At 38.8% G+C, this 23,329-nt stretch overlaps 1 protein-coding gene across 1 annotated transcript in view; it reads left to right on the top strand.

The window, feature by feature from the left end:
* LOC126092296 (gametogenetin-binding protein 2-like) overlaps positions 1-23,329 on the top strand; it is a 137,220-nt gene that overhangs the window by 34,992 nt on the left and 78,899 nt on the right. Inside the window, exons 5-8 of the mRNA XM_049907818.1 lie at positions 4,255-4,458; positions 10,549-10,723; positions 17,884-18,045; positions 18,163-18,264. Of these exons, the coding sequence (XP_049763775.1) occupies positions 4,255-4,458; positions 10,549-10,723; positions 17,884-18,045; positions 18,163-18,264 (643 nt within the window). The remainder of the gene's footprint in view (positions 1-4,254; positions 4,459-10,548; positions 10,724-17,883; positions 18,046-18,162; positions 18,265-23,329) is intronic.

Raw genomic sequence — 23,329 nt, 5'->3', positions numbered from 1 at the left:
GAGTGAATCAAATCAGTTAAGGGAAATGGTAACCTATCAGCCCTTGGCATTGGTTGTTCATTATCAAATGTACAGAAGATGCACATTGTCCTCTTAATAAAAACAGCTACAACCTAAACAAGGGCAATGAGGTGCAGGAAGTGTCAAATCTGCTGCAGACTTGCCTATAATTGCAAAATCTGCATGAACAGGCTTCCAATTATTAAAATGTTCACGCTATTATGACTAAGAAAATTAATTATTTTAACTGCCCTGTGAAGCTTAGAATTCAAGGCAAAAAAGTGTCAAGAGGCTAAAAAAGCTAAAATTGTGTTGTAAACAGAGCCTCAAACCAGGATCTTTGTGTAGATTTATCATTTAATTGTGGTCCAATTCAGTGATGTTAAACTGCCAGTGGTGCCAAAAAACAGTTGACGAAATAAATCTTGGGTGAACAGCCTGGTATGAGTGTGCATAGGACACAATATTTCGGCAATCAACCACGTTGCTATCATCAGGTACAGCACATCAGCGGACCTGATGATGGCAACGTGGTCAATTGCTGAAATATTGTGTCCTATGCACACTCATACCAGGCTGTTCACCCGAGATTTATTTCGTCATAAAATATGCCTGGAGAAACTGAAGAATCACAAGAAACAGTTGCTAACGTCCCAGACTGTAGTTGCTGAGACCAGAAAAAGATTGTTGAGAAGCTGTGTTTGGAGCACAGCTCTGTATGAGTTGGAATTGTAGACAATGAGAAATCTTTGTAATGTGAAGTTACAGGAGACTTTTGGCCTGATATATTGATAGAGTGGGGAATAAAGATGTCCAGCAACTAGCCAGTGGTATAAAATGTCTACTAAAGGGAATAAAGAAATGAATAGTGAGAATGGTTTGGCACCCTTTATGGCATGAATTGCTACTGAAAATTTAGCTGAAGAGAGTGGTATAAGAAAAGAATTAAGTTTGCTCCAAATCTATGCTGAAATGAAGAACAATGGAAATGGAGAACTGCTTCAGATTAACATTAAGGTTGAACTCCAAAACAACGTTGGACCCAGAGAGGTGAACAATGTGTACAGCGTCACAGGTTCGGTCCTCAAACACATTAGTTATTGGCATGATCTGTATCACTTCAGGCAGGGGATGTTCTTAAATTTAGCATATGTTAAAATAAAGGGGTTAGTAAGAAACATATTTTTTTGTTATCTCCAAAAAACTTCCTGTCCCGAGATACAGGCTTCCAAAGATTTTGAAGATTTAAATTTTGGAAGTATTTTTAAAAATGCTCTATTTTTGTAACAGTTCTATATACTTTGTTAGAGTTATTTTTATTTGAAAGATAATTGCTTTCTGACTACAATGGTATCCTCCATTTTGACATATCATTCAGTTCTTTTACTGACACCTTTTGAATTTTTTTGCAGTTTACAGAAAATATATTTTTATTTTGAGCTTCCACTTTTAAGTTGGACATGTTTTATTTTAAAAAATCTTTTTTTTTTTTTTTAAACTTTCGAGGATAATGTTGTCTTCACTGAAGTTGTTTCTTACTAACTTCTTTGTTACAAAGTTTATTTCTATTGTCTTTGTTACAGTTATTTCTTTTCACTTTCATTGCTGCATATATTTCTTACACTCTGTTTTAGTTTCTTGTCAGTTTCTTTGTCGTGGTTGTTGAATGCAGGTTTCTGTATTGTAGTTGTTCAGTGCTAATTGTTTACTGAAGAGGCTTGTAAGAAATCTGAGACCATTCAGTGAATTCTGTGTTTTTGTGAGGACTTTTCCAGTTGACACAGCTGCAGTGTGTTTTGTGAAAGGACTGTTTGAAATGTCTTCTGACTGGGGCCACAGGAGAGTGAAGTGTGCTGACTATTTGCATGTCCATAAAAGAGTGATACATAAGACAAAAACAAAAACATACCTTGTTCAGGGTGGGAATAAGTGTTCTCATTTGAAGACTCTGTTTCAAAATGGAGATGTTTCCAGTGACACCTTTTTGTGTTCAAAATGTTTTCACAGAACAACAACAATGATAGTATCTGAACACGGTGAAGCCTCCCTTGGTGTAGATGATGCAGATTTTGCATCAATAAGAGGAAGAATTAAATAACCTGAATCAGTAGGTGTTCGTCCTGTTAAGAAACCGTGGTCATTGAAGTCGAGTCATAAGCTCTATGCATCAAGGAATTGCAGAGAAATTACTAAAGCTATGGATGAATACAATACGCTACAGCAAAACTGACAACACTGTTCAAAGTAGAAATTCCATCTTCAGAAGAAAATGAGCCAAAGCACTCTTGCACCTCTTGCCAGGAATTTTTCACAAAAATCAATTCAGTTGTTGAATATTGTGCATCCCACAGTGAAAAGGTGCAAGTTTTAACTGTTATTCCAGAGATATTTTCTAAGAAAACAATTTTGAACCATGTTCCATCAGTAACAAAGTACATGGTAGACAAATCAAGAAATGTGAGGTCTGTAAAAGGACTCTTTGGAAGACGAGATCCCTATTATGGTCATCCTGTAGAAGCAGCTCAAGTTCAGATAGTGCAGCTGTGAGTACTTATCCTTTCCAATGGGTCGAAGTTCGTGCCTTGGGCCTGAAGTTGTTAGTACCGGAATATCCTTTTCAGGCCCCAAGTTGTGGTGCCAAATGTACCAATGCCTCTTCTTTAGTCTTTTTCTTCTTCTTGTTTATCCCGGCTTCTTGAGATCTCTTGTGAAGAGACACGATACAACAAGTTCCGTAGTGGTGTAGGACAATCAATGAAGTTACACAACAGTTAATAATTTGACTTTTGAAACTGCCGGTTTATTGGCATTTATGGAAAGAAAAACACACTCATACTCTCATGTGGTCAGCAAACTTCGTGTAACATTTTGTGTGTGTAATGGGCCTTACTAAATCGCCAATCGTTCTAATGAATTAATCAAGCTGCTTTACAGTGTTGCTAGGCAACGTAATCAACAAGGTGATACATGTCTCAATAAAACTGGACCTTGATATTTTGAATAAATGTGCGGTTCATTTTTAGTAAAAAGCAGCATTTGTCTCAAAATTAATTTCCAACTTTGTGCGTTAAGTCCAATTGCATTTGCAGCTGTTGTATGCGATTTACTGGACTGATTGATCACGCACTGATGTGTAACGTTTTTCAAATTGAGTGCATAGGTTTCAGTTTTCCCCAATGGGCTAAACGACTCTTTTGTAATAACGTGATGCTTCGATTTCAAGTAAAGTTTAAATGAAACTGGATGTACGCTTCATTTGGGTCAAGATCACAAAATAAGTCACCACATAGGTCAGCGAACTGTACACACGCACTTTTAGCACTCTTAAGTGATAACTCGTCTCAGAGTAATAGCCACACATAAATTCACACTTTTTTTATGCATACAAAATTCAGAACACCCTTGTATTAAACAAATAAATTATGGCACGTAATTACTAATTAAGCATTTCCGATTCTGAATATGTATTTCATAGTCAATAAAATTTTATTGCCCGAGTGAAATTATTAGTTCACTAAAACGGATTCAGATTACAGTCAACTCGTGTCTGGACAATGACGTCACAAATCGACACCTGCTTGGAATGAACGAAATACCTGTACTGAAAAATAATGTCCGTTGAGTAATTTACTGTTTTTATAACAAATTTGGTACCCCTTGCACCGCTACACAATGGATCGGAGAAAATGGAGAGGCAAACAACCTGCTAATGCAGCAGAAAACCAGTGATGATGATAACTATACAAAAAAAATCAATTTTATGGACTGCATTTTTTTTAAAAAAAGTTTTTTTCCATAAATTAAGAAAAAATTCAGAACACTATAGTAAATGAACTTTGACAGATAAGTCCTAATGGAGGACTTCTTTGTACTCATAAAGCAATTATCTTTCGAATAAAAAAGAAACCAACAAAATATCTAAAACTGCTCCAAAAAATTTTAAAATTTTTTCAAAAATTCACATCTTTAAAATGGTATGCGCAGTATCATCTGTGGAGGGCTGCATCTTGGAGCAGAATTTCTTTGGAGGAAAAAAAAGTGTTCCTTATTTAATCCTTCATTTTAACACATGCTAAATTCACTAACATCTGAGACTATGAAGGTAAATTTTTTTCCTAGCCCGCCTGAATTGATGTGGGCAATGCCTATCACTTTCAAAACAGCTGAAGTAATCAATTGTTAAGCAGCACTTTGTCAGGTACTAGTGTTTAAGAAACTAATGCAGTTACTAATACTCATCAATTGTTTTCTCAGGTTCTGTACAGAATGCCGCACAAAGGTTCTGCGGGCATATTCCCTGTTGATTGAGGAGCCAGATCCTGGTAGAGAGAAGGGCTACTGTCCTGCATTGTATGCTGGTATCAAACGCTGCTTGCCGGAAAAGCATATTCACCTACAGACGAAGACTGATTATATAGGCAATCTAATCACACGGGCGGATCTCGAGCTTATGGGCAGGTATGTGCATACAGGTGTGAGACTGCTTTAAGGTGTCATTGGCATACTTATATAGTTATTATTATTATTATTATTATTATTATTATTGTTATTGTTATTGTTATTATCAGCACTAAGTGGTATAGTCAGATTCCAGTACTGACAGAGGATGATCTAATATAACTGTTCTAGACTTATGGTGTGCTCTGTTTATCTATTATCTTGTGAACAATTGCAGTTGGTAAGACATCGGTCTCACATTCAAGACGACTGGGTCTCAAAACACTTTCTGGTCATCTTCATTTCTGTGATTTCCATAAACTGATTAAGGCACTTGCTGTTCAGGTTCACAGATAATTTCCATTATCATCCTTGTCATTCAGTTTTTAAGAATACGCATGTAAAAGTAGTCTGATTTTTCTGTAAGAATCCTATTGTAAAACAAAAAAGGTAACCTATTTAATGATGAAGCCTATTCTGCTGTTTGTGGTAAAAGGCAAAGGCATATTGTTCGGTCTGAGCCTCGCGTTTTTTCTCCAAGGGATATTGTGTCCCATGAATGCAAAAAAACTGCATCCCTTGTTTTTGAGAGAGAGAGAGAGAGAGAGAGAGAGAGAGAGAGAGATACTGCAATTAGACTTACATCCCATTGACTTTACCCTTGTACACATTCCCAAATACCAAAATGGGAAACAAATAAACTCTAAACTCCTTGCTGGGGCAACTTCTCAGTTTGAATCAGTTTACTTAATAGAGAAGTCATCAGGATTCTGAGTTAAGCTGATAACACACTACTCATACCTGTTTCGGCAAAAATACAGTATTAACAACAGGGTTAGAACTATGGGTGAAGGGCAACAGGCAGATTCTATATTTCTAGATTTCCAGAAAGCGTTTGACATGGTGCCCCACTTCACACGGTTAATAAAGGCATGAGCATTGGCCTCTTACCTTTCTTGCATTTATCGTGAATCTCTCACCCAGCGCAAAGTCCCAAGCGACTGGAAAAGAGTGCAGGTGACTCCAATAAGAAAGGTAAAAGAACAGACCCACAAAGTTACAGACCAATATCCCTAACTTCTGTTTCTTGAAGAATCTTGGAACATATTCTCAGTTTGAATATAATAAACTTCCTTGACACTGAGAAGTTTACGTGCATGAATCAGTGTGGTTTTAGAAAGCATCGCTCGTGCAAAACCCAGCTTGCCCTTTTTTCACAATATGCTGAGAACCATGGATGAAGGGTAACAGGCTAGATTCCATATTTCTAGATTTCCGGAAAGCATTGCAGACTGTTAACGAAGATATGAGCATATGGAATAAGTTCAAAGTTATGTGTGTGGCTCAAAGGCTTCTTACATAATGGAACCCAGAATGTTGTCCTTGATGGCGAGTGTTCATCAGAGTCAAGGGTATCATCCAGAGTGCCCCAAGGAGCTGTGATAGGACTGCTGCTGTTCAATGTGTATATAAATGATTTGGCTGACAGGGTGGGCAGTAATCTGTGGTTGTTTGCGAATGATACTGGGGTCTATGGTAAGATGTTGAAGTTGAGTATCTGTAGGAAGATAAGAGATGACTTAAGACAAAATTTCTAGTTGGTGTGATGAATTGCAGCTAGCCCTAAACATGGAAAAATGTAAGTTAATGCGGATGAGTAAGAATATCAGACCTGTAATGTTTGGATACAGTATTGTTAGTGTCCTGCTTGACACAGTCAAATCGTTTAAATATCTGGGCATAACATCGCAAAGCGATATGAGGTGGAACAAGCATGTGAGAACTGTGGAAGATAAGGCAAGTGGTCGACTTCAGTTTATTGGGAGAATTTTAGGAAAGAGTGGTTCACCCGTAAACGAGACCACATGTAGGACACTGGTGCAACCTATTATTGAGTACTGGTTGAGTTTTTGGAGTTGGTACCAGGTCAGATTAAAGGAAGACATCGAAGCAATTCAGACATTGAAGCAATTCAGAGGTAGGCAGCTAGATTTGTTATTGGTAGGTTCGAACAACACACAAATGTTATGGAGATGCTTCAGGAACTCAAATGGGAATCCGTGGAGGAAGGCAACATTCTTTTCAAAGAAACACTATTGAGAAAATTTAGAGAATGAGCATTTGAAGCTGACTGCTGAATGATTCTACTGCCACCAACACACATTGTGCATAAGGACCATGAAGATAAGTTACGAGTAGTTAGGGCTGCTACAGAGAGATGTTGACAGTTGTTTTTCCCCTCGCTCTATTTGTGAGAGGAATAGGAAAGGAAATGACAAGTAGTGGTACTGGGTACCCTCCACCACGCAACGTACGGTGACTTGCAGAATATCGATGTAGATGTAGATAGTCCTAAGCTGGTAAGCCTTCTGGTGCAGACTGTATACCACTTGGGTCCCTGTTGGAGTATCCTGGTGAAATAACTCTATTTTTAGCAATCATATACAGCTGCTTACTTGACAAAATATCCATATCTGAAGGCTGGAAAATTGCATAGTTTGTATCAACACTAAGACAGGAAAGAGAAGTAATCATCTGAATTATAGATCCATATTATAGATGGGATTTGTAGCAGGAATTTGGAACGTATTCAGTGTTCCAACATTATGAAATATCTCGTAGAAAATGATCTGTTGACACACAACCATCACGGGCTCAACAAATACTTCTGTGAAACACAACTGGCTCTTTATTTGCACAAAGTAAAGATGCTATTGACAGAGGATGTAAAGTTGATTCCAGGTTTCCAGAAGGCATGAAATTGGTAATACTTTAAATTGAAAACAATAGGGAAAATGAAACTTGTAGGAAAGGCAGATCGAAGACAGAATTTTGTTGATAGAACACTTACATGACGCAACAAATATACTACGCTTGCTCCTCCTGTTCTGGGGTATTGTCATGCAGTATGGTATCCTTATCTAATTGGATATATGGAAATCTTTGAGAAAGTTGAAGGAATGGGTAGCTTGTTTTGTAATATCATGAAACAGAGAAGAGAGGCTCATGAATATGCAAGCATGTTTTGGTGGCATTAGTTAAAATAAAATCATTTATTGTTGCGACATAATCTTTTCACAAAATTTCAATCACCAACTTTCCCCATCAAATTCTAAGATATTTTGTTTACTCCCACCTATGTAGGGACAAATAATCATCATAATAAAGTGAAAGGACACACAGGTTGCACAGGATTATTGAGGAGTTTAGGATATATTGCAGATTGCAGAGAGAGTTCCCACCTTTGCAGCTCAGAAAAGCTGATGTTGGTGAGAAGGATACAGATGGTACAGACTGTGAAGCTGTCATTGGAGTGAAGAATGTTTTGTTGGGCAGTGTGTTCAGCAATTGTATGGTTCAGCTGTCCCTTAGTCACAGTCTGTTGGTGGCCATTCATGCGGACAAGCAGCTTGGTGGTTGTCATGCCCACATAGAACACAGCACAGTGGTTGCAGCTTAGCTTGTAGACCACATGACTGGTTTCACAGGTAGCCCTGTCTTTGATGGGATAGGTGATGCTTGTGACCGGGCCGCAGTAGGTGGTGGTGATGGTGGTGGGAGGAGGATGATGTATGCATCTAGGTCTGTTATAGGGATAAGAGCCACGAGGCAAAGGGTTGGGACCAGTGTTTGAGCAGGAGCGGACGAGGATATTATGGGTGGCTCTATACCAGTGGGAAGGACAGTAGGCAGGCTCTACGACAGGTAATGGAAACTCTAGCGCAATATGTGATTGAATTGCTCCAATCCTGGGTGGTACTGAGTCATGAGGGGAATGTTTCTCTATGACCAGACGAGGCTTTGGAAGATGGTATGGTGACTGGAGGGATAAGGCACGGGAGATCTACGTGCAAGGTGTAGAGGGTAATTTCTGCCTGTGAAGGAACTGTGCAGGTGGGAACTCTCCCTGCAATATATGCCATGTTCACTAATGACAGTAGTATGAAAAGGACAGTTGCTACTCACCGTACGAGGGCTGTTCAGAAAGTAAGGTGACTTTTCAAATTGCACGGGCAATATATAAGATATTATTGATTTATTTATTAATTTTTTTGTTTGTTTGTTATGTTGGTACAAATGCCCTGAACATATGTTTGCAGTTTCAAGCGTACAGCATATTTGGTTTGTTTTTGACAGATAGAAAGGTTAGACATGTTTTACTGTGCTCGGCAATTTTCGATAATTATAAAAATTGGAGCAAAGAATTTGCATCAAATTTTATGTGAAAAATAGAAACAAGTGCTCTAAAACAGTTGAAATGTTGCACACAGTGAGTATATTTTAAGTTTACAAGTGGTACAGGCCCTTCCAAGATCAATTAGGAACCTCGCTCAGGACGCCTCAGCAAATCAGCAACAGATGATACAATGTCGAAGCTGTGAAGAAAATTGTTTTTGAAAATCGTCGAATTACCATAAGAGGAGTTGCTGGGGATGTTGGCATATCGGACAGCTCGTGTCATGAGATTTTTTGACGTTTTTGGCATAAGACGTGTCATCAAAGTTTGTTCCAAAACTTCTCAACTTTGATCAGAAGAACCGTTGCATGAGCATCACTCAAGAGCTCTTGAATGATGCCAATGATGATCCTGATTTGCTCAAAAGGGTCATAACTGATGATGAAACATTGGTTTACAGTTATGATGTTGAAACCAAAGCCCAGTCATCCTAATGGAAGCATCCTGGAGAGCCGTGACTGAAAAAAGCATGCCAAGTTTGACCAAATGTCAAAGTTTTGCTCACTGTTTTTTTTTTTCTTCAATTACCGTGGCATAGTGCATCATGAATTTTTGTCTCAAGGTTGTACAGTCAATAAGGAGTATTACTTGACATTATGCTCCGTATGCAAGAAACAATACGTAAAAAAGTCCGAAATTGTGGAAAAACAATTCATGGCTTTTGCATCACGACAATACACCTGCTCATTAATCGTTTCTTGTGAGAGATTTTTTTGGCCAAAAACAACACGAAAATCAGGCCTCAACCACCATTCTCCAGATTTGGCCCTCTGTGACTTTTTCCTGTTCCCAAACTGAAGAGACCTATAAAAGGACGAAGATTTTCAATGATTGAGGAAATAAAAACTGCATCGCTGGAAGTACTCAAGGCTGTACCAGAAATTGCTTTTGAAAAGTGCTTCAAGGATTGGTAGAAGTGTTGGCACAAGTGTATTGTATCTGAGGGGGATTACTTTGTAGGGAAAAACATGAATATTGATGAATAAATAAATATATTTTTAATAAAAATATAGTCACCTTACTTTTTGAAAACCCCTCATATAGTGGTGATGTCGAAGTGCAGATAGGCACAACAAAAAGACTGTCAAACAAGTAAGATTTTGGCCAAAGATGTGTTCATCAGAATTAGTACACACACACACACACACACACACACACCATTTTAATAAAAATATAGTCACCTTACTTTTTGAAAACCCCTCATATAGTGGTGATGTCGAAGTGCAGATAGGCACAACAAAAAGACTGTCAAACAAGTAAGATTTTGGCCAAAGATGTGTTCATCAGAATTAGTACACACACACACACACACACACACACACACACACACACACACCATGAATGCATAATGGATATCGACTGGATGCCATGTTTGGTATCGTGCACTCCATACTAATCTTCCCACCAAGGAATCAAACCCGGGTCCTTCACATGGCAGCCGTCTACTCTGATCTCTTAGCTATGGAAGTGGACGTGCAATCAAACTTGTTTGTCTAGTCATATTTTTCTGGTTTATTTTTTAATCCTTACGAATTTCATGTGCCTTGTTACTAAGGAGAAATTTTACACTAATATCTAAAAAGCATGCCAATTTCTTGTGTCTGTGTAGCATTATTTCTGAAGTTTTCTTGATGTAGCTGATTAATGGTACATTATTCACAAACAACACCTTTTCTTCTGTTGATTGTCATATGTTGCTCTAATAATGAAAAGATAGGAGAAACTGCAATGTGATTTAAACTTCCAAATTGAATGTGTATAATTCGGCTTACTATCATTGTCAGTTATTGCAAATTTATGTTCTATATTTTCAAATATTTGTGCATTTGACTGTGATATTTACCAGAGAATTTCTTTCTAATTTGTGCTTTTAGTCGAAGGGAGAGACATGCAAAGACATTAGAAATAGCTCAGGAGGAGGTACTGACGTGTCTCGGCCTATGTGTATATGAGAGGCTGTACCGAATCCACCTGCGCATGAGGGAAGAGGAGTGCACCTGCCAGGTGCTCGCTGGTGTGGCTGTCGAAGCTCTCTACAGGAGTTTTGAGGTTTGTCCACCTTGCCTGTGTTTACTTGTATTTAAATCTCAAATTTCACTCACCACAGAGTGATTTTGGTGAACAAAGTAGGTGGAACCTCATTCATTAACCTGTCATCTGCAGGAAAGGACAAATGAGTGTTCACTCACCTCTTGTTCTGTCTTTATTCTTGTGAGTTCTTGTTGCTATTTATGTTTCTGCAAATGACAATTACAATTAGCTATATTGTTTTCTTTTCTTGGCAAGAGGTCCTCAGAAAAACTTGGAATGTCCACGTACACTGGCTCAGTTTCGGTATGGTTGCTTTGGATTAGATCATAGGAATGTAGAAAGAGTCAGTGCAGTGAATCCATTGGGTGGCAGAGAGGACAGTAGATGGTTTGTCATTTTTGAACTTGTATTTCCTGTTAGCGTAGTGTATGCTGGTATGAGATGTAGTGCACTGCCCATGAAAAGCAAGGTTCTGGGTTTGAGTCCCAGTCCGACACACCATTTTAAACTGGCAGGAATTTTCAGTTTTCTAACATACCTCTTACTGTGAGGTGGTGTATATAATCTAAAAAAGAGAAGCTAAACAGCCCTTCCTTGATTATTTCCTATTCTGTTTAGGATCCATATCAAATGGTAATAACTGAGCCAAGTAAAGATGGTACAAATAAGAATGACTGTATCTGAAGTTAGTCTGATCTGCCTGGTTGTCATGGGACAGTTATAAAGACAATGGACCAACTGAGTATAAAACTCTTACAGAAGCATTGTTTGTTGTCAGAATTTTAAAACAAACCATACTTTTAAAACAAACCATTATAAGACACTTACAGGAGCATTGGACATCATCATAAGGACTGCTTTTAAAATTCTGAGAATCTGTTCGTGCAAAGGATACAGGGGCAATATATGTGCAAGAAACTGAAATAGACACTTACATAGTAATTTGAAAAGGCTAGATTGTTACTCAGAATCTCCTCTATATAGCGAGTAGCAATCTACCCTTTTCATAATACTGTTGTTATCCCATCCTGGACTTTCCATTGTTTGATTTTACATAGTAGTTTGCAATGCCCCATGTCACATTGACTGCAGCTGGAATGGACTCCATAGGACACTGTTAACGTTCCAGATCATCCTGAGCTGACCACACAGCCACCACCTGAAACTTGTGGACATTGAGTAAAAACACAAGCACATTTTTCTCAGTTAAAATTAAAATTTAAAAAAGTCTTGATCGTAATCTTGTTAAAATATTTTTTTATTGGAGTGAGTGACCAATTTCGGCTCTGTGAGAGAGTCAGCTTCAGACTCCTGAGCGGTTGATGGACACTGCTAGATGAGTTTCACCGACGCTCGTGTGTTGAGCAGTTACACGAGCGTCGAGGGTCGGTGGAACTCGTCCAGCAGTGTCCATCAGCCGCTCTGGAGTCTGAAGCTGACTCTTTCATAGAGTCGGAACTGGTCACTCACTCCAATAAAAAAATGTTTTAACAAGATTACAATCGAGACTGTTTTAAATTGTAATTTTAACTGCTTTTTAGATTGCTGGCTATGTTTTCAAAAATTTCAAAAATCTTATTTCTCTCAGTGCTGTAATAGATTTGTTCAGTAACATTGATACCAAATAGCCATGAGGGCACATGAGTATCTCCACATCTCAGGAGAGTTCCTCACATATTCTGACAAAATTCAGGAGCAATATGGTAACTAGTTGTAGAGTTTGCCTGCAGGGGTTCTGTAGTTTAAAAAAGGAAATGCACATGATGGTAAGGTTGCGTGTTGTTTACCAGTGAGATACTCTGGCTGACATCGGGGCCTTCTTTTCAACCTATGTAAACATCTCCCATAAGAGATTAATTTCATCACCTGCCTGAATAGTTTCCTGTTGGGATGTGAGAGTCATTACCAAGTGTGATTTTCATACTCTGTCATTGGTATGTACCAATGCATTCTATGACTTGTGAGTTCAGCCCACCTTTTTCAACTCTTTAAAATGTCCAGTGATTGTGCTCTTCTGCCTTGCTACCCTATATGCCTTCTGATGTGTGGAAAGTAATGTTACACATGTGGAGGCAGTCCCTACAGTGAGCTGGTGATTTGAGATTGTATGGCAGCTCACTGGCTGTATTTGTTCAACATTGACTTCGCAAGTGATTTGCTGCATTGTGCTACCTGCTGTTACAAATCATAATAGCCATTGGCAACCTCAGTGATGTATATATTGTTGCCTGGCAGTTGAGTGACAGCAAAGCTTTTCCCCAGAATGACAATCACACTATAATCTTGACACTGTGAAGAACGATGTGACTACAAGATCTTGCAGAATGCATGCGAGCAGTCTGCAGTGAAATGCCCATCTTGCACTGATCTGTTACATGAATGACAAGTATATGGTCTAAGACAGCCCACATGCAAAAATCAAACAATGGAAATAATGGAAAATCCAGGAAAGAATGTAACAATATTATGAGAAGGAAAGTTGCTGCTCACCATACAGCGGTAATGCTGAGTCACAGATAGGCACAACAAAAAAACTTCCTCCCCCCTCCCCATCTCTCCCCTGCCCGCTGCCCAACCTGCAGCTCTTCACTGTCTGCCATCCCCACCATACTATCCCTCCCCCTCCCCGGCCCAGCCTCCTCCTTTCCCCAGTTGCCACTCCCATCATGCACTGGTGTTGCTGCTCGCAGTGTGGTTTCAGCTGCCTGAGTAGCACAATGCAGTTGTGTGTGAGTTGCGTTTGTGTGAGTATGTGTTTGTGTGTCTTGTTGACAGAGGCCATTGGCCTAAAGCTCTAAGTGTGAAAATCTTTTTGTTGTGCCTATCTGCAACTCAGCATCTCCGCTATATGGTGAGTAGCAGCTTTCCTTCTCATGATATTGTTACATCCCACATCCAGTAACATTAACTTATTTAATTTTTCTCTCGGATGGAATCTCATGCTCCCCGATATACAGTCTCTCTAATTAATTTGGTCCTGAGCGTACGATCAGTTTTAATTGGTAATGTTGCTTGTGAGTTAAATTGGTATCATCATATAAATGTTAAACATGGTTTGTTGCACCAGATGAAATCCAGAAAAATAAATTAAATCATTATGGAAGAAAATTTTAAAGTAGTTATAAAGCAAGAGGAAGAGCAAATAAATTGGTAGGTAAAATCACTGTGGCAAAACAGGTTCACCACTGGTAAGTGAAGAATATTCTTTCATGGCAAGAAAAATGAATATCCTAAACTACAAGGACAATAATAAAATATTGTAAAGGATATAGATTAATATTACTATTAAAAATATTTCAAGCATTAAAATTGTGAAATAATGTCACGAGTATTGGCAGATGTCTTGTACGAGATATATTAATGCTTCATCCTCAGTAGTCTTAACAGTATCAGGATTACATGCAAGCTTTTATGAGCATTGAGATTAATTTATAAAAGTAAACTGATTTCTTTTTTGGCTTATAGTAGTGTAATTAAGAACAAGAGTTGTATAGCATTCGATAAACTAGACACCTATTGTGAGAAAACAAAAGCCAGTGGTTACACCACATAAATTTCTTCTCTTTAATGAGGCAATAATGCATTCAATTGGCTATGGAGATATTCTGTCGATATACTCTTCCCAAGACATCCACAACTGTCGCTAAAATTCTGTCAATAGACTCTGATTAGGGTGTAGTTGTCAAAATGCAAATACGAGGAAAGAAGTGTCCAGAGGTTGACAAATGGAAATTAAGTTTCAGGATATTTAAAAAAAAAGTCCTGAAACAGGAATGACTAATCAGCAATTGAAGCAACACGAAAAGACAACAAAAACTGGCGTATTACCAGGAGGTATCTGTTTTGGTTTTGTGTACCAACAGCCGTTCGATAGAGAATCTGTTAGTTCGCTAGCTTGACTAGCTGAAGTTCTCAAAGAGTTATATTCCATTGCCTCTGTAGGACCGAAGTCAAATTCGGGTGAGGACCTAGTATGTAATTGCAGTGGCATTGTTTGAGGGCCTTTCCATTCTCATTATCAGTGTTTGCCTTCCCACATGCTGCCTGCAATCAGTCACTTAGCTTGAGGCTTTCATTCTTGTTATTGATTTTGTTGTTGTGCTTGTAGATCTTGATGGCTTCATGGAACAAATCAGGTACAATAATTCCTTTCTAAATAAAGAACTTCAGTTTCTAAAAATTTTACACAATGTTCCACTTTGCTCAACCTTCAGCCTCCCACTGCAAGCAGAAAGTGGGGAAGCACACTGGTATTCATCAGAGAAAGGCCCTTGCAGAATACTAACAAGAGTGCACGAAACCCTCACCAGCAAACTCATCTTTTGTCCAACTCAAGCCACAAAAAAAGTGGTAGAAGATAATTCTTTAAGAATGTCAGCTACTTGTGCAGATGAAATGTCAGATTGTCAATCAAACAGCAGTTGGTTCAAGAATTTGATAAATTGCCTCCAGGTAATAAAGCAAGTGACCACAAATGTCTAAGTGAGGAAGGAAGGGCACATTCGATGTCAATAGCCACGTAACAAGAATTTTATAAAAAAAGAAGAGCTTTTCCATTGCACAGTTTCTTCCTTTCTCATTTGCCGACACGTGTTAGTTTTACTATAGTGCGTTTAAAACTAGTTGCGAGTTTTGACGTTTTTCTCAGGGAATGGGACGTGACGCTGATGCCCAGGTAGCACCAGTGGCAAGTAGGCTATTCCTACCATGATGCCAGCACTTCAGTTGGTAAAGCACGTCTGTTGCCACACCATGGATAAACATTACTGTCACACAATAGATGCATCTATGTTCATCATCTCTCATTGGAGCGTAGTATACTCTGGTGCTGAAGTGTTATGCCATCATCAGGTATTGCGAACAAGTGTTTTGTGTAAACACAAGATTCACAATGAAAGTGGACGTTCAGGAATACATTGAATGGCTGCAAAATATTCCTCCGAATTCAGCAATAATAACGGACATTGCGCCATACCACACTGTTGTGATGGATAAACAGTGCAGTGGATGAAAGCGGATGTTTGGCTCAGGGTACAAAGAAATGTTCCACTGGATAAAGTCGAACATTGCGTGTATAAGGCGAAGTTAATGAAACTTGAAGTGTTGTACAAGCCACTGGATAAAGTCAAACGTAGCGTGTATAAGGCGAAGTTAATGGTACTTGAAGTGCTGTACAAGCCAGAAACCCAACAGTACCAGGTCGACAAACTGGCTGAGATAGTTTAATCAAGCTTTGTCCATTACACACTAATTTAAAACCAACTGAGAATATGCCCAGTGATGCCAAATGCTGAAAAAAGAAGCCATTTGAAACGTTGCACCACAAGACGGGTCTCAAATTGTCAGCCATACCAAGAAGGTAGTTGAGGAGCAATGGATTCACGAAGGACTATGATGTGTTTTGAGTAATATGTAACTTCTCTTGTTGCCATGTTAAAATCTGCTTCTTTTCTCAAAACAGAGCATAGTTTACAAATATTCATCTCACTAACATTCTGACACAGTTGAAATTGTGACAGAATCATGAAATAGTGTGTTAATAAACTAGTAACTGAGGGCAAGTCAGGTCAATAGTTTATGAAACAGACCATTCTCAGAATAAAATAAACGTGTAACTTCACTTATAATGTCACAAAACCCACAGCAGTTCTTGTTTCAGCAGCTATCAATGGTCCTTAAAAATTACATTCTTTCACCGAAAAAATCTGTAGTTGCTTGATTATCATGGCAGATATGAAAGTTTCACATAGTAATCATATGGCAAAATACTCTGCCCTTTGTGTGCTATAATTTACCAAAATCTTATTTTGATACCTCAGATGGTTTATTTGATATGTGGAAGTTATTACTATTTTTTTCTGGCTTTTTCGTTGGCGCGTGCTTTCATGATGGATTGGTTTACATACATTCCATTTTCTTGAGACTGCAGACAGATCCCTCCAAGTTTAAATAACAATTCAGTATGTTTCTACGTTTCATATAGGCAACATATGACCTAACACGTACAAAACGGAAATTTATAGCGACCCTTATTTTTCACTGCAAACTTTAAGAATTTCTTGCAGTAATATCAAAATATCACAATCACTATGAACATAAGTGAAGTGATATGCAGTTCATCATGAAGCTAACGAATTAACCTACAAGATATGCGAGAATCAGATTTCTTAGTTGATAGTTTCCTTGCAGTCATTTCGATAAAGATTGCAGATCGGCCAGCTAGTGCGGCTTGCTGTTCACGCATACAGCTGCTGACGCGCCCAGCTCAAGCTGGCAACGGCGCTTCCATCCACTCTTTCTGCACTGAACTGTCAAAAGTTTCAACTAATTTTAAATGCACTATAGTGTTATAGTTGTGTCTATATGTTCCAATCTTACTGCAGATGTGTTTTGTGTCATTTATGTTTTTTTTTTACGTAAGGATTTGATTTACTTCTATGCTTAGATATCTGTACCCAGTCTTAATCTTCCTGCTACCCCCTTCTCCAATGAGAAAGAAACAGTCTATTTTGAAAGGTGTCAATGTCTTATATTTGTTTTTTTGTTTTTGTTTTTGTTTTTTTTTTTTTTTTTAATTATTATTATTTCTGTTAGGTCTACTGGCACATCAAAACGGGCATTGTGAAAGTGGCAGAGAATGAAAATTAAATGTGTAATTTAAGTTGTAAATCTTCTATTAATCATTATTTTTGAAGGGTGAAACAAATTTGCTTTTGAAGATTTGAAACTTCTCACAAAATTTGTTCAAAGCTTGCAGGTAGATCAAGAAAAAGAAAATTACTTCCAATACTGGATTCATTAACCCCCTGGAAAAACAAACATCCTATCCCCACTACCATGCGCCAAGTAATCTAGTCTACTGTGAATTACAGTCCAAAAATCGGAAGTGAAACTTAAGACTTAATCTGCCTTGTTTATTTTTCCACATCTTTGAGAGTTATATTGTCCTTTCTTGCATATGTCTTAAATGTTTCTTTGTGTTATTGAATGATGACTGAAGTCCACAACCCATAATGAAATTCAGTCAGTTACAGTGTTTGCTGTAATGCTGATGTCAATTCCTGTGGTTAATACTTTCTCAAAATTGCTATGTGCTCATCATTGCCAAAAAGATACTTGGAATTCTTGTTTTGTTTATGCTATAACAGTGTTTTATGCTCCCCTATTTAAAATTCTAGATGGCAGTTGATGTCAAACGGGGCATGTCGCAACTAGAACTGCTGTACGAACAAATAACAAAAGAAGAGATTGCGAAACAGCAGAGGCGAGAGCATAAAAAGTTGAAAAGGAAGAAGAAGAAAGAAAGAAGAGCAGGACTAGAAGGGAAGGATGCATGTGAGGTAAGGAGCCATAATATCCAAACTTCTTGAATGAGTATTTTTTCAAATATTTTTAAAAAAATTTTAACATAGATTTGTATTTGTTTTAAGTGAAACATTGCTTGTGATTCTTTTTAGTGTGATTCGGAGGATAATGGTGACAGTGTGAATGATGAATCTCCATGTTCCTGTACATGTTCAGATGGCAAACGAACTAGTCAGAGTAATGACCGCCGTAAGGTAAGAGAAGAAAAACTGTTATTGTAAACTGTGCTGTTCCAATTTTCTGTGTAACGTAAGATGCTTAAATGACACAAATTCTTGACGAAATAAGGTAATTGGATAGATAAAAAAAATCTACTCACCATGCAGTGGCAGAACACACACATAAAAGATTACAATTAGGCAAGCTCTCGGAGCCAGTGGCTTCTTCTTCAGGCAGAAGGGTTGAAGGGGAAACACCTCTTCCTTTCCCTTCTACCCTTCTATCTGAAGAATGAGCCACTGGCTCTGAAAGCTTGCCTAATTATAATCTTTTATCTGTGTGTTCTGCCACTGCTTGGTGAGTAGGTTTTTTTATTTATCCAACTAACCAATTTTGTTAAATGATACAAAGCTAGTTGAGTAATATTCAGAGCTTATAATTTCTCTAACTTGCAGATTTGTGGCCTGTACATTAGGCCGCCCTTGACCTTTTGACAATTGTACTTTGTTAACATCCTAATTAACATGTTCTTAAAAACATAAACTTAGTATCTTGTACCAATACATCAGATCCCTCAGGGGACTCATGACTAGGGACCGGAAAATTTAGCATCTATTTTTGGCAAAAATTCACATACTTTTTTTTTTGCATAATTAGTGTCTTTTTGTCTAAATTCACAGGTATTTTTTTTTTTCCTTTGTAAATGAGTAGACACACAAATTAAAGGTTGTCACTCTACGTGAGTGAAAACAAACAAATTAGCTGTTAAAAAAGAGCTGACTGGTAAATTTCTGACAACAATATTTGCCTTTGCAAAAATTTCAATGCCCTTTTCTTTGGAAATGGCCTATCGTTTCTTTGTTTGGCTGTATTTAAGCTTTCAAAAATGAATGTTCTGTTGAAGAGCAGTAGCATTTTCCCACTGGTGAACTTGAATGCATCTCCAATTTAAGGTGTTTCTGGGCATTATTTGTATTTTCCCATCCAATTTGATGATAACAAAATCTGAAGACTATTAATTTCAACCTTTTGTGGGCATTCATAACTGTGCGCAACCCATGCTTGACAGTATTTCACATTGAACTGACAAGGCTACTTCGCAGGGAAGTAGAATAGGTCATATGTTGCCTATATGAAATGTAGAAACATACTGAATTGTTATTTAAACTTGGAGGGATCTGTCTGCAGCCCAGTCGAAAAACATTACTTTTTTTTCCCAGTTGCTTCAGAGCAGAGTGCGAGCACTAAAGGCTGTAGTGGCACATGGCCACAAGTGTAAACAAACTAGAATTTCGACCACTAGAAGTGTGGGAAGCAGTGCAGGGAATAAGTTCTGCCTCTGCATCACAGCCTACTCCCTCATTTTGCGAAAGCATATCTGACAGTTTGTCACTTGAATAATCAATCTCTTCTGGTGTCCTGTGAGTCGTAATTGAAATCTGTCCTGAACCAGATTTAGTCTCTTCCCTCATTTCAAAATAAGATGAGAAAACAATGAGCAATGTACAACATGAAGCATTTGGGCATGGGTACTGCACAATTGCTTGTTGAGGATGGCAAAGTATCTTTAATAATGTAGTTCAGGCCCAACCTTGAGAAGTATTTGATGCAGTCACAGTTTAAATACCAACCACCTAATTTGCCATGTTAAAAGTGTCCATGTTATGCCATCTTTTGAACTACAGCTAACAAGCAAATGTATGTGTTTCTTTGTTATAAAATACTAGGTCCGATGGTTAAGTACTACATTGCATGATGCAACATGTATTTTAAATAAACCATTCAATAGTCCTCATTTGGTATGAAACCAGAGCATTGGGAGCATTGGTACGACATTGCGATCGTGGATGTTTAATTTGGAAATGGGTTCTTACACTCATTACCTTTCCAAATTTGGTGTCGCCAGATGATGTACAATACCAGTCATTGAAAATTGTTTACATTTTCGAAAATTATACACAGAAAATGAAGCTATTTCAAAATATCTGTGTTAAAATAGTTCATCTGGATACAATTTGGCATGAAATAGCATCTATTAAGTAATTTTGCATTTTGAGGAAGAATTTGCATCTATTTCGGATTTATCACAAACCGCGAATTTTTCCTGTACCTACTCGTGAATCTTCAGTGAGTGTGTGCATGGTGAGCACTGGGCTCCAAGCTATAGCTTTCCTTTCCAACAGTCTCTCATATCTGACTGTGCGTCCTTCTCTTACCCTTATTTTCATGGTGGTAGTCTGTGATGTAGCCCCGGCTATTTTCTAGGTTCTGCTATCCTTTCTCAGAGTATTCATTCGTTCATCACCTTTTGGCTGAAGTAATTTTTGGACGCCTTTTGGGTTTGATCTTCATTTTCCAAATTTTTTCTGTAGTGTGGGTCGACTGGGAAGAATGCCTTAAATATTGCCTACTACATTCAGTGTTAAAGATCATCTGTATCCAGTACCTACGTAGGCTCTTGTATGTGCTTCAAAGCCCATGTGGTAGCAAATTTGAGATGGTGGGATTTTTATGTATATTGTGAGTTGAGTCCCCTGACAACACAGTGATCACACTGTTGATGCCTGAGCTGGCAACTCTCCAGACTTGGAAAGGTGTAGATACTTGTCTTCCTGGGACATCAGGAATCCCGGCAACAGCCATTGTGCCAAGTGGCCTTTGCGGCTAAGTGGCACCCATGTGGAGAGCCCTCGATCAGATTAGGTGACATTAGGGTGCGTGTTTCGCACGTCAAACGTATTAAATTAGCCAAAACAGTGGCCATTCTGATCCAACTGTCTCATCAGATAGCTCTAGAAATTTCAGTGCAGACAGTTATAACCCTACTGCTTTCACTGCCCTGTTTACCCCATAAGAAGAGGGACAAGCCAGATGTATGTGAGCAAAATAATTTGTCCAATGCTTATAATTGATAGAAATACTTTTGCTGTGACAAAGCCATTATTTTGTGTGGAACATACCGAAGATAAATTTGGAGGTGTTGATTCATTGGGATAAATGCTCACTGGATTGCTATTGATTAAATCCTCCTATGCTGCACAACCTACAGCTCTTCCGGCTTGTAAATGCCTGAGCGACAAACCTGTGGCCATTGCCTCACATAAAACTTTGAATATGATCCAAGGAATTGTCCGTCGCAGAGACCTTACACTCCAAACTGACAAGGAGTTATGGGCTAATCTCGTGCAGTGAGGTGTACATATTGTCTGACACGTCCAAAAATGTCCTGAGGATAACTGAACAGATCCAGGAATGTGTATCTTAGACTTTGAAGGAAATATCCTCCCAGAAAAAGTTAAGTCAGTATTTACAGCTACGACATGAAACCTTTCATCTCATCATCCATGAGATGCTTCTGATGCTAGCGCTTTAGTCATATGTCATCCTGCAGCATGATGGACTCAAAATATGCTAACTGGACAATCACTTCATGAAGGCAGCCCTTTGGAACAACCACCTCTGTGTTTCTGTTGCATGGAACACCATCCTCTACGTTCACTAGTTTGCCCAGTCTTCAAGAAAGAAAATAAAAAAACAGGAATGTAAATCTATTGCCTGCCTATTGTATACTGAGGCACATAAAAAATATGAACGCATATATCCTGCTGATATGACAAACAGTTTCCTCCTCCAGTGTCCACCAATGACAGGGCTCTATCTTTGAACCCTCTCTCTGGAAACCCATGGATCATAGACTTGATGCCAGCCAGTGGCTGAATGAATGTCAGACTGTGGGTCCAAGGGCTGCCCACTCTTCATCTGTCCCCATGTTCATCACAGGTAGGCCCTTGCAAGAATTTAGGCCACCAAAGGCCATGGAGGAGGAGGAGGAGGAGGAGGAACAGAAGCTGGAGAAGGGGAAGAAGCAGAAGCATCAGGACAAAGCTACTCCAATGACCCTTTTTTCCAGTATCCATGCATGCCATCAGATTCTGAACTAATGTTTATTGGTGTGATTCCATACCCATCAGTGACAGACAGTGATCTTGTGGTGTGACTGATCCTTGTGGTTGTGTCATGACTAACCTGGAAATCTGTAATGTGATCATTCAGTGGAATTGTAATTGATATCACTTTCATTGCTGGAGCTACACAATGTTGTTTCCTTCTCTTCTATAATTTTCATTGCTCTACAAAAATGAACTTAATGATGAACAAATGTAAAACACCTTGGTTATTGTGCATTCTGTCAGAACCGTGCTGGTCCTGAGAGGGCATCTGGAGGGGCCTGTACATTGGTTCGCACAGATGTTGTCATTGATTGGGTTTCCCTTCATATCACATTGGAAGCAATAGCAGTGCGGATGCGAACAACTCATCGCTCACCATTTGCAATGCTTATATACCTCCAGTCTGGCCACTTACTTACACTGAGTTGAACACATTAACCCAACAAGTTTCCCCCACCCTTACCTCCTACTTGCGGACTTCAGTGCACACCACGCTCTATGAGTGAGTACCACTTTGTCTAGTAGGGGCGATCAACTTGGCCAGCTTCTTACTGACCATCATTTGCCTCCTCAATGATGGTACTCCTACCCATTTCAGTGCAACCTTCCAGCTGTCGCTTAAACGATTCTTATCTCAATCTCATGGCTTCAGTACATTGATCACTATACTAAGATTGTAGTACAGTGACCACTTTTCGATGATCCTGTTGCTTCCTTGCCTCTGCCAGATGGAGTGGCTCTAGTACATTGGGTGCTTGAAGAGCCAGTTTGGAATTGAATACCTCCACTGTTACCTTCTCCCTCTTTCTGTCAGTTTGCGTCACTGACGTTGGGCAAGACATCACCAACGCAATCATCCACACCGTTCGAACTGTTATTGCCCTTTCTGTAGGTCCCCTCCATTGTTGGGTGGTGCCATGATGGGGCCAAAGACATTGCAATAGCTGTTCAGGATTGCTGAAGAGCCCTGTAATGTTTCAAACCAACCTTATCACTTTTAAATGACTTTGTACTGAGGCTCACCATCTAATTAATGCAATAAGAAAGAATGCTGGGAGCACTATGTCTCCTCCTTGAGAATGTATATCTCTTCATACCAGGTGTGGGCCAAGCTCTGTATTTAGAATGGTTTCTTTTCTGAAGCATCCTC

The sequence above is a fragment of the Schistocerca cancellata genome, chromosome 1 (assembly GCF_023864275.1).
Source record: "Schistocerca cancellata isolate TAMUIC-IGC-003103 chromosome 1, iqSchCanc2.1, whole genome shotgun sequence".
In the NCBI taxonomy this organism is placed as follows: Eukaryota; Metazoa; Arthropoda; class Insecta; order Orthoptera; family Acrididae; genus Schistocerca; species Schistocerca cancellata.
The sequence above is the reverse complement of the archived record's forward strand: the minus strand, read 5'-3'. Positions and strand labels throughout refer to the sequence as shown.